Here is a 12,565-nt window from a genome sequence, read left to right on the forward strand (position 1 = left end):
ATGAATCATTGCAGCATGTAACAAGAATGAATCTTTTAGTGTGGCTTTTAATGCATTCAAAAAATAATTTGCTCAACAGATGAGGTTGGACAAATTATGTATAATCAAGTGTATCATGATCTTACAGAAAATGTCAACACTGACTGCATGTTTAGTATTAGTACAGATTTAATGCATGGATCACACACCAATGTATCACTGTTTTCAGAGCCATTCTCTCAGCTATACTCATTGCATTGTGCTATATACAGCTACTGTGATAATCTGATTTATATTTGGGGTACTATTGTACTCTAAGGCATGGAAACTATAGCTACAGTCTATATAGATCCTCATACAGCTCTAGGAATTAAGCCATAGCAAATTAAGAGTTTCTAAATGTTATACCATCCAATATTTAGGCCTTTGCAAAGGGATTTGAAATCATCACATAATTGTAGAAATAAATTATGAATATTACTAATCATTACAAAACTAGAACGATCTGTTACACATTGCATGCAAAATACACTAATTACAGTTTTTCTTCATAACAAATGTATTTGACACAATCAGATCTATCTTTGTGATGCTGTATCATGCTCCTTTGGAAGGAAGAATGTCCACCTATGACAACCAAACATTTGGCATTCTCTGCAATAGTTTTCTGCATTGCTCCAATATATCCACTGTCTTCAATACCATTAGCTGCTGTAATGAAGTCATTGTGGTACTTGTCAACTGTTTTATTGCCATACACAGCATTCAATGCAGTCTGAAACACTTTAGTTCCTTTACCATCAAATGTGTTGTTACTATCATAGTCAAAATATTTCTCTGATGTTAAGTCACCGAACTTTCCTAAGTCAATAGCCAAGCAGCTATATGTCATCTCTAGTTCAATAAGGACATGTGATATGTTATTTGCACAATTATAAAAATATTTCAAAATCTTATTTCTTGAATACCCGTGGGATAACATTGCAGTTTTTCTGTTTGTTGTTCTAAATGCAACTGCTGTGTACCCATTTGTATCAGCTTTCAAAACTGTTTTAACATACCTTTTGCTGTCTTCAATTATTCTAAGGCTAGTACGTGCCATAGCAAGAGTGTTAGCTTCACCGTCATATGCTCGCTGAATAATTTGATTGTCTATTGTTATTCTGTCAAATTGCACTCCACGCCAAAATGAAAACCATAAAGTTACATCATCATAATCATGGTCAATTATATATGAGTTGAACTCCTCTAATGTAGGATAGAGATGCCTTTCATTAGTAGCATAAGAAGCAAAACATACAATTTTTATAACCTTAAAGTCAAAATGATCCAGAATGGACTGTGTGGATCTCTTAAATCTTTTAAGTTCATTATTACACTCTCTGTGTTTCTTTAGATCATCATTGATGTATACTCCTCCAGGAGGTACCTCATATACCAGGATAACCACCACAACTTTCCTACTTGCATGCCCAATAAACATGTCCCACGATACCAGAGGTGGAATACCATATTTAGCTGTCTCTTCAGTCCAGTGCTCTAAGTCAAAGTAATCTCTAAAATGTAGTGCATTTGAAAAATCAAGGTTATATAATACCTCACTGGGAAATCCAAGTACAGAATTCACAGCAAATGGTTCGACAACATTTAAATTTCCAGACTGGTTTGCCCACTTCTGAAATGACCACATGTTTAGTAAAGCATTTGTTTGCTGCTCCCAGTAGCTAAGGCAAAGTGCAGCTCTCATTGGTGGACGACTAGTAAGCGTATATGAATAGATAGAAAACATGAAGACACACACTATCACCATTGAAATCAAATTCTTTATAGAGATTTTCTTCATTATTTCTATACCCTCAATTCCTGTCAGAAATGAAAATAAATAATATTTGCACCATAAAACACTGTATTGCTGACAGAATAACTATATAACAATAAAATGGGAGATTCGCAATTTAATGAGTATTAAGGGTGAAAACAGATGGGAGCACGTACATGCTCTTCCCCCGCTCACTTTTAACTCTACAACACATATTAGAGCCATTCATTATAATTTATTAACATACTATTGATGATATAGTGTCACAGTGATCAACCAAAATGTCAGTGGCAAATCCAGAGAAAGGGGTACAGGGTAGGTTACCCTTTTCACCTCTCAGGGGCATCAGAGTAAAACTGAAAGTGGTAATGCTCAGTCCTACTGCTGCTGGAGACAGCCAGACTTATAAGTCTGGAGTGGTCTGGCTGTCTGGGGGCATGCATGCTCCCTCACACATTTTGAAATGCTATCTGGAGGCAATTTTGTGTGCAAGGTGATATCTAGGTGTCCAGTTTTGAGGATAACTGATCTACAACTGTTAAAACCTTACCATTTGAGTTCAGAGATAAACTGTAGGAATGTTTCATGCAAAGAGAAATAAAGCCAAAGCTTAATGAAACAGTAATCATTTTAGAGGCACTTAATACAGATAGCGTGGACATGAAGCTGTTCTGGGTAACAGACCAGTTAGATAAGTGTTGTTTGTATCAATTCTTGCCTTTGAATAAATGCTAAGCACTGCTTGTACATTTCTTTTAGTTTTGACAAAATAGTTCTCAAGTCTCTCTATGTAGCTCTCCTGGTCTGCAGCACTTCTCCTGAGAATTGATCCATTCCTCCATGTGTTGCCATTTTACCTCATTGCCAATGTGATATTCTTGATATCATGTGAATCAAAGAATAGTCATACAGTAAATATACAACTCAACACAACACAACTAACTACGTGTACGTTACACGAAAGTTTGTATGCACAGTCACGTGTGCGCATGGGTGTTAGTGTTACATCACTACAGTTTTGGCTTCATGAAATTTGCAAGTTTTATTTATATGTCAGCCAAAAAGTGGTGAGGTCCTGGTCCCACTGATCGCACCTACTCCGACAACCTTGATTGCCATCTATACAGGCCAGGGGCACACGCAACCAAGTAAAATCACTGACGGGATAATCTACCAATAGGGCATGCATGCAAAGTGCAGCATAACCCGCCCAGCAGTACAGTGTGCATGTGTGTGTCTGGGGGGTAGGGGGGAAGTTACACATATACAATAACACAATTCTAGTAGAACTGACTGGTGTATATAAACTTGAGTGATATATTCGTATGCAATTACAATCAGGTTTGAGGGACTGACATATTAGAGTGACTGTTGGTTAATACCCCATGGAAGATATTGAAAGTTGATGGTGGTCAGAACTCTGAGTGGCAGTTGATTCCTTTTAGACAACAACTCAAAAGAGTTGCATATTTAAAAGTGTTTGATGTGGTACTGGAACTTTGAAAGGTCACTTGAGTTGCAAGATATAACTGTGGACATGATGGGGGTGAGGTAACTAGACATCTCACAGATCCAAGATGATTAAGTTATGTATAAGGTTGATGACGTGTGATGATTGGTAGTAGCATCATCTCTTGGCTGCGGCCTACTTTATTCGAGACTTTATTCCGCGGACTGGACTCGCGGACTGAGCTGAAAACAGCTTTTAAACAATAATCCAGGAATTATCCATCTCTTGGAACACTGGAGACACCACCATCGAGCTATAACTGCTGGTACTGCTCTTCCTTACAAGTATGACACTAGCGCATGCACTAATCAATTAGAATACACTTACGATTCACGTGTACTCGCAGTGATAAAGCGTGACAGAGGCTATTGTTGTAGCGTACATGTTTTCCTTTGTTGCTTCAGTACATAACAATAGCGTTGGGGTTGTAGTGATGAGCCAAATTATTTGCATAGCCCCATCACCTTGCCTGGTGGTGCCTAGCTATTAGGCTAAGAATAATTACTGGCTCATTTCTACAGCTGACAGCTGTAACACCAGTGCTAAAGCAACAAAGGAAAACATCTACGTTACAAGAATAGCCTTTATCACGCTGTATCACTGCTAGTACACATGTATCGTAAGTGTATTCTAGTTCATGCACTAGTGTCATGACTTGTAAGGAAGAGCCAGCAGCAGCAGTTGTAGCTCGATAGTGGTGTCTCCAGTGTTGCAAGAGATTATTATTATTTTATTATTATTTATCTGATTTGTCAAAAAAGACAGGGTGACACCAAAAGGCAGAGCCTGTACGAGGGTGTTTCCCTAGAAGATACAAAACCAAAAACGGAGGGGACAAATACAGAGAAAACACAGCTACAAAAAAACAAGAAAGAACACATACACATATAAATTAATTACAACAAAACAGATTATACACAGCTTGGCGAAACTTAGATGAGCTGAGATCAAATACATCACATGATAGAGTGTTCCATAAGAAAACAGTGTTCACAAAGAAAGAATGTCTATAAGAATTGATAGAAGACTAGCGGAACAAGAGTGAGAGGATGCGCTCAGGTACAAGATGTATTGAAATTACAGTAATTTGATAGCTTCAAAGAATCGTACCTACCTTTTAGGATGTCATAAAGCATAGCCATGCTCAAATAATTCCTTCAAGATGACAGTGTTGGCCAGTGTAACTCTTGTAAACAAGCATTAGAAGATTTATTCCAACACTTATGTAATGGTGACCAACGACTTCCACAGGCCCAACGTGCAGCACGTCGTTGGACAGATTCCACTGTGGACTTATCAGAAACAGTGTGAGGATTCCATACAGTGCAAGCGTACTCTGGTGAAGGTCGCACTAAAGACTTATAGACCATGGATTTGGCCTCAGTTGTAGCACCCCATAAAGTGTGACGAAGAAAATTCAAGGACTTGCTGGCTTTGGCTGCAACGTACTTGCAGTGGTGTGACCATGACAAATTCGATTGAAAGAAAACTCCCAAATATTTCACAGAGGGATTTCCAGGATAGAAGAGAGCGGTTTATGAAATAATCATAAGATATTTTCTTTCGTTTATTTGAAATAAGAAAAGCGTCACACTTGGATGCATTCAATCGAAGTTGCCACTTATCTGCCCAATCACAAATGCAATCAAAGTCCTCTTGTAACAATTTACAGTCAGATTCACACTTAATTTCTTTGTACAAGGTGACATCATCTGCGTAGAGTTTCAATTTAGAGTGCTTGACAACACTGTGCAAATCGTCAATATATAGAAAAAACAACAAGGGGCCTAAAACAGACCCTTGAGGAACTCCTGATTTAACACTTAACCAATCCGAATAAGTACCATTCACAGCAACACGTTGCCATCTGTGTGTTAAAAAGGAGCGTATCCATTGCAGTAGCTTACCATCAATACCCAATAACTGTAGTTTAAGAAGAAGATGCTCATGGGCCACGGAGTCAAAGGCCTTAGCAAAATCTAGGAAGACACAATGTACACTACTACGTAAACGATGGGAACGAAAACCAAACTGTGCATCACTTAAGCGATTTGATTTTTCCAGAACTTCTGTTAGTTTCCTACAAATAATATTTCATAGCTTTGTAAAGTTTTCGTTTCTTATGTATAAGAGAAATTGTGTCTTGACTAAACCAGTGCTTTATCTTACGACAATTCCACTTTAGTTTAGGGACAGACTCATCAATTGCTGGAAGAAAAAGATCCTTCCACATGGCCCAAGAAACTTCAATATCACCATCATAATCAATAAGGTCCCATGGAACAAGTGAGAAAATTGTAGCAAAGTGCTCTTGGTCAATCTTACTATAGTCATACAAATAGCAAGGTGGAATATTCTTAGCATTCACTTCTACTTCAATAACAAAGTTAACAGCATCATGATCAGTTCCAGGGAGATTATCACAGACAACAACTGAAAAAACATTACTGGGGACATTTGTTAAAACAATATCTAAAATGTTATCACGGCGAGTACTAGTAGACACCAACTGAGTAAGGAAACAGTCAGACACTATATCACAAAACATGGAGATGGATTATTATTATTATTATTATTATTATTAATGGACAAAAATTGCTTGGCAGTACAAGACTGTCAAGCTAGGCCGCAGGCCTTTGAGAGTGCCCATATCTTCTTGTTCTCCATAAATTATCGACGGAGATTCTTCTTAAATAATGCCACGGTTGGTGCAGAAATAACATCTGCTGGAAGAGAATTCCACAAATTAACTACTCTGTTGGTGAAAAAATTATGTCTCACTAGCAGCTGAGATCGAAATTTAAAGAATTTACGGTGGTGACCTCTGGTGGTATCCGTATTACTCAAAGTGAAAAATGAGGCATAGGGTTGATGTCATAGTAACCATTCAATATCTTGTAGGTCTCAATTAGATCTCCCCTTTGACGTCTACAATACAGTGGATATAAACCAAGTCTCTCTAGACGAGTTTCGTATGGTAAATCAAATAAACTAGGTAATAACTTGGTGGCACGTCTCTGTACTTTCTCTAGGAGATCAATATCTTTCGCCAAGTAAGGGCTCCAGACCTGGATGCAATACTCCAAGTGAGGTCTGACATACATTTTGTACAAAAAAGTTAACAAGTCAACAGAAAAAAGTTTGAAGGACCTTCTTAGCAAACCAAGAACTTGCATAGCTTTTGCTGCAGCCTTACGACATTGTAGAGATGGTTTCTGGATAATTCCTGGATTATTGTTTAAAAGCTGTTTCCAGCTCAGTCCACGAGTCCAGCTCAGTCCACGAGTCCAGCTCAGTCCACGAGTCCAGCCCAGTCCACGAGTCCAGTCGTGGAATAAAGTAGGCCCTTGGCTGCTACCTTTGATTTCTTTTTTCACCCTGGCCTTTTTGGAGGGCCACACCCTTTTTGACAGCTTGATGAAAGGAGACCATACTACACACAATGTCATGAAATTCTTGCTGGTTAATTTTCACTGAATTGCATGCTGAAGCTAGTACTGCATTGGATTCTCCACCATTTATCTTGATGGAGAGTCTCACTCCCAAGAAAGGTCTTGGTACCTCTGGTCATAGCTATTAGAGTGATTGTTTTCTTGCACCATCATGGAACATAAAACCACATAATTGTCTTCACACAACAGTCTGTCAGACATGGGGGGGGGGTTGCATGGAACCTTTTGAACACCCCCTGGTTCCACCCCTGAGTGGACCCATCTACCAAATGTCTTAGGATGATATACGTAGCATATACTAACTTTATAGACATGCAAATTATCTTCATACACTATCATGCAGATTTAGTGAATCTTATAATTTGTCATCTATGCTCTAGTATGCATCATTGCAATAAAAAAATAGCCACAAAAATACATGTAGCAACATTACAGGCAGCTATACAATTATGATATCAGTATTAAGTAGTTTCACTACTAGAGAAGTATGCCATGACTTTTCCATGAATAGTTCAGGGCCGTAGCTAGATGAGTATAGGATGTTTTTTAGAAGAAAAGCAGACTTTATATGGCATGATGCAGATTACATTATGGTGTGCTTCCTGCATTCGAAGCATGCTGGGGGTCTACTGCCACTGTGACCGTCTGTGTCTAAATATATCAAACAGTACAGTAGTACCATTTAAGTAGGAATCCCTCCAAAAATTTTGTGTGTGGCCCAAAATTCCGCATTTAACAATCATCCTAGAGACATATTACGAGATAAAAATCACCTTTACGGATAAGTACTAGTCCATAATTATAATATATAACACAGCATTAATTATAGCAAAACACTTACAGATGGTCGGTTATAGAATTTTAAAAACAAAGTGGATATAGTACCGGCACCAGTTACGAACGTGAATGGCTATTTTACCGGCAGAAGTCCATCATTTGCTGGACTATCAAACAAACCAGTTGCCTCTAGGTGAGCTAGAGTTGGTACGCGTCCAATATGCCCCGGGCATTTGACTTTAGGACACGTATCTGGTAGGTTGCTCCGAGCATTCAACTTTAGGGGATGCGAAAAGTAGTTCCTTAACATTAGGGATAGGCTAGGGTTCAGCTTTGGTTTCTTCTTCACTCTTGTTATATATAGAAGTCACTTCAGTTGGATGTTTATAAGGTAGAAACTAAGGTAGCTGAGTAGCTGCAGCACCGGTAGTATAATGGTTACGAGCATTGCTTATGAGTATGGATGCCCGGGTTCAAGCCCCTGCTGAGACTTTTTTTTTCGCTTTCTTAGGTTTTTTTGTCTAAGTTTTTTAAAAGCATGTGACTGCCAGCACTATATAACTTGCCTTTTTATAAACTTGAATTTTAGACTGATTGACCCGGGCTGACTCATCACAGTCACAATTAAGGCTAGAGGCTAAATGAAGCTGCACACGGCCACCATTTTATGCAATCTTGATTTTATGCCACAATAACAAACTCACCAGTGGGATGTGCCTTCTCGGGTTCCGATGAGTATAGGCCTATCCCTCTGTGCCTTGTCTTTTCTTTTATCTTCAATCAGGCTGCTTGTCTTTTTCTTCTTCATCCAACGAAATCACATAGAGGCAATGATTTTCCATATCAACACTTTCTTTCAGCTGCAAATTTAGATGCCACAGAATCAGTTCAGAGCCGGATTTCAGAAGTGCTTCAGTACTAGTGCTAGTATAAGAGGCATACTAGCTAGATATCTGCAACTGGGATCCCGTTTGCAATAGGTTCGTTACCACACCCATCAAATAAAGGTCTAACCCGGGCTTGATGGACTGCCCTTGCCTACCACCCCCAGATGGCACAAAGAATGGCACATGCTAGACAACTGAAAAAGACAATAAAGAAGGTAGAGTAATGCTGTAAGCATGTTACTCAGACAAGTGGGACTCCACTTGCACTAAATCCATTGGTGGTGGAGCCCTATGGTGTAAGTACCAATGGATGATCGTGCACCTTGAATGCATTGAATGGTTGTTCGGAGCAGAGAGAAACCAAGACAACATCAAGATCAGTTAACATTGTGGAAACACTGGAGAATCTTTATAACATATTCTTGTGGCAGATCTCTGTATGGCTTCTAACCAATTAATGTTAACATATGTGTGTTGGTCCCAAACTTTGGGAGCGTACTCCATAATAGGGCAAACCATTGCTTTATAAATATTGCATTTATGTGTGGGAGGGAATTGATAAAGATTACAATGTAAGAATGCAATAATTCTGGTGGCTTTACCAGCAACTTGTTTTATGTGTTCGTTCCAGTTAAGATGTTGATCAATGACTACACCTATAAATACACACACATGTGTTAACATTAAGCAATTAGAAGCTGTAGCTACAGAGATCCGCTGCAAGGATGTGTTATAAAGACTTTTCTAGATTATCCAGTGTTTCCACAATGTTAACTGATCTCGATCTATCCACCCTGCAGAGCAGAAGAAAAAATTAAAATGTACAAAATCATCCATCGTTTAGCTGATATTCCAGATGATTGTTTAACTCCTGTTCCCTCCTTTCTACGAAGTGGCTATTTTAATCAATTAAATACTAGAGTGGACAGTTTTAAATTTTCCTTCTTCCCTAAACTACCCCAGAAAATTGTTAACGCTCCCACATACATTGAGTTTTGTAATGATTTGGATACTTTTATAATTACATGCACCTGTGCATTATAATCCTACATGATTCCTGCACAGTACACAATATAATAATAACACCAAAGCCAATGCAGGACTACGGAGTATTCATCACCCTATATAGCCAATAAGAGGGAAACCAGATGCTTGTAGAAAACTGTGGCCTCGTGAGCCAACCCCCCTGTTGCCGACATGCATGACGATAGGCGTAAAAGAAACACGTTCAACCTCATGAATTCTCTAACCGTAAGCTTGATGATTGATATTCTTATGCTTCTTAAAGTTAGAAAAAAGCAAGGAAGAACTGTTAGATGGGGCAAATGGATTAAAAATATGAACATCAATAAAACACCTCTCAGAACAACTACCCCAAAAACTATTCATGGCAATGTCCAAGCAAGCCCCTTCTTGAGTATTTGAGGTGGAAAGATGGAACTCATCAATAAAGATCTAGGTGGACTAATAGCGATAGAGTACGGAGACCACACCTCTGTTTAACAATCTAGCCATTTACTTAACAGTAAACAAGATGACTTCACCCCTTTTTGCTCTAGCTAGCTGCACACCCCTTGGCTGACTCACGATACTCTAGTACAACAGCCACTGTAATATAACAGTCATGTATAATAATCTGTCACAACTAAACAATTAATATAAAAATGAAGTAGGGATCTATGCAATAAAAATGTAGTGAAACAAGAAATGAATGATGGTAATACAGTATAGCTCGCGATTGGTGGGAAAGTCCCTACTTTGGCACACTAGCTAGTTATTTTGTTTAATGCCAAAGTAGGGACTTCCCACCAAACTATGCTGTAATACCATCATTCATCTCTGTTACACCTTTCCAGCTATAAGTCACTATGTCTAAGTCCTTGAAATTAGGTTAGGTAATCCTAAGGCTGCAGCACATGTTGCTGCAGACCTTCAGTGCTGGTCACTGTAAAGCATTAATACAATACAATCTCTTGTTTCAATACTTTTATTGCATAGATCCCTACTTCATTTTTGCTATTAAAAATACTAGTACTGTACATTGGAATGTTACAGTAAATAAAGATTGAACATAACGTTGAGCCTTTCCTCTAAAAGAAGCCTAAGGTGTTACTTGCAGCAGTGAATTCGCTGAATGTACTCCAGTTTATAGATACTCTTCCCCATACATATATTATGAACTCTTGGTAAATCAAATCCCCTATTTAATATAATAGAAACCCCTCTATTGAGGTGGGGACACAGTGGGCCCAGTACTGGGGAATTCGACACTAGATTTTGTAAAATGCCGTGTTGCCCCACCCTACCCTGTGGGGCAAGACATTGATAGGTACATTAAACCATGGATTGTTTCAATGGAGGAAATGCGAAATGCTCAGAATTTCATGATGGCATTCAGATATTTCATGGGTGTAGTACCCATGAAAAAAGTAAAGCCATGGGGATTTTCAAAAGTATTTCATGGAAATATTCATGGCAATTTCATATCGTGCTGTAACTGGTAGTGTTTTCAGCTATGCATGGTCAACCCGTGTCTTCGCAACTTTTAACTAGCTATACTACCATGAGAAAGCATGCATGCAACAGAAAACTACAATGTTTATGAGATCAGACCGCCGCGGTTTTAAACAAAGGAGCCATGTAAAGCTGCCCCGCCTACCCGGCTCCGTTAAAAAAAAAAAACTGTGACCCGGTACTTAGCAACAGAACTTACGCCATAACTTACGATATTCGCTCTCCTATCCAGTTTAGATTGTAAAATTCAATGCAATCATTACGTTCAGTAGGTTTTTAGCGGTGAGGTCAGGATGCCACAAATATTTAATTAGCTACGGAATTTCACAAGGCCTCTTTACTCTTTACTTTGATTAGCCGACTGACGGATTATTACTGAATAGCTATATGGCTGACGGCTATTTAATCAATTGTATTTACACAGTGAAATCCACTCAGATTTCAGTGAACGCATGCCATGCATGCATGCAGCCCTTTACATACACACGCACTAACTCGGGCGGATCCAGGAGCTGGCAAGGGGAGGGGCACAAACGAACTAACTAAGCCGTTGTAGGTGGCTGGAGAGAACACATTCTCTTGTTATATTTTTGAAGCAGCAAATAATAACCTTTTAGTAGTGTCTCACTGTTGAAATTTATTTGCAGATGGTTGTGAAGTCATAAACCAATTGCACGATAATTAATTTAGAGGCGCTTAGTATGTGAGAAGGTACTGGGTGACAATTTGACAGTTGCTTTGGTAGTTTCACTTTGGTTTCAGGTGAGTTTGCATGCAATAATATGCATATTTTTGATGAGTTATATGAATTTTAGGCCTGACAAGGTTTAATATTTCAATAAAAAGAATCATGGCTCCTCCACAAAGCAAGCCATAAAGAGGAGCCACATTTGCCCCAAGTACCCCATCCTGGGTCTGTAGTAATATGTGGTTGTTACCGTAGTTGTATGTTATATTATGTAGTTGTTAATGTGTGGTTGTAGCTGTATAATTTCCTAATGTATTATGGTTTGTTGTAGCTGGAGGTTGATTCAATTCAAAATCAATCTCCCAATCCTGGTAATTCAGTGCAACTGCGTACAGCTACTACTTACGCGTCTGCTGCATCCAATGCTGCACATAGTATTATAGACGAGTTAGCAGACAGGGACAGACACAAGAAGAATGCTATCATTTACAATTTGCCTGAAGCTAAGGTTCGCACTGCTGATAAAAATTCCTTTTTAACTCTGTGCAAAACTGTTTTTGATTTGAATGTTCCAGTCACTCGTGTGGTACGTTTAGGGAAAAGGCTTGAAAATAAGCACAGGCCCTTGTTAGTGTGTTTTGAGCAGGAAGATGATAAATCTACTGTTATTTCCCATTCAAATTGGCTTTGTCGTCATGACCAATATAAAAGGGTATTTATTGCTCCTGACCGAACAAAATTTGAACGAGATAAGCATGTGAAATTGGTTAATGAACTAAAGGAAAGGAAAGCTAAAGGGAAAACTAGTTTGATTATTAGAAATGGCTGCATAATATCTAGACCAATCCGTACTGTAAATAACCCTCCTCCTCAGGAGACAAGTCACTCATCTCAGTCATCCTGACACCTTACCCCAAAAGACATGTACTAAAGATTTAA

At 38.7% G+C, this 12,565-nt stretch overlaps 1 protein-coding gene across 1 annotated transcript; it reads right to left on the minus strand.

The window, feature by feature from the left end:
- Positions 1-514: 514 nt before the first annotated feature.
- LOC136258381 (uncharacterized) lies at positions 515-1,848 on the minus strand. Its single transcript, XM_066051689.1, has 2 exons — positions 1,787-1,848; positions 515-1,736 (listed from the first exon to the last, which is right to left on the minus strand). The coding sequence occupies exon 2, from the start codon at positions 1,724-1,726 to the stop codon at positions 515-517; it is 1,212 nt and encodes a 403-aa protein (XP_065907761.1). The 5' UTR covers positions 1,727-1,736; positions 1,787-1,848.
- Positions 1,849-12,565: the final 10,717 nt, after the last annotated feature.

Source organism: Dysidea avara, chromosome 6, assembly GCF_963678975.1.
Source record: "Dysidea avara chromosome 6, odDysAvar1.4, whole genome shotgun sequence".
Classification (NCBI taxonomy): Eukaryota; Metazoa; Porifera; class Demospongiae; order Dictyoceratida; family Dysideidae; genus Dysidea; species Dysidea avara.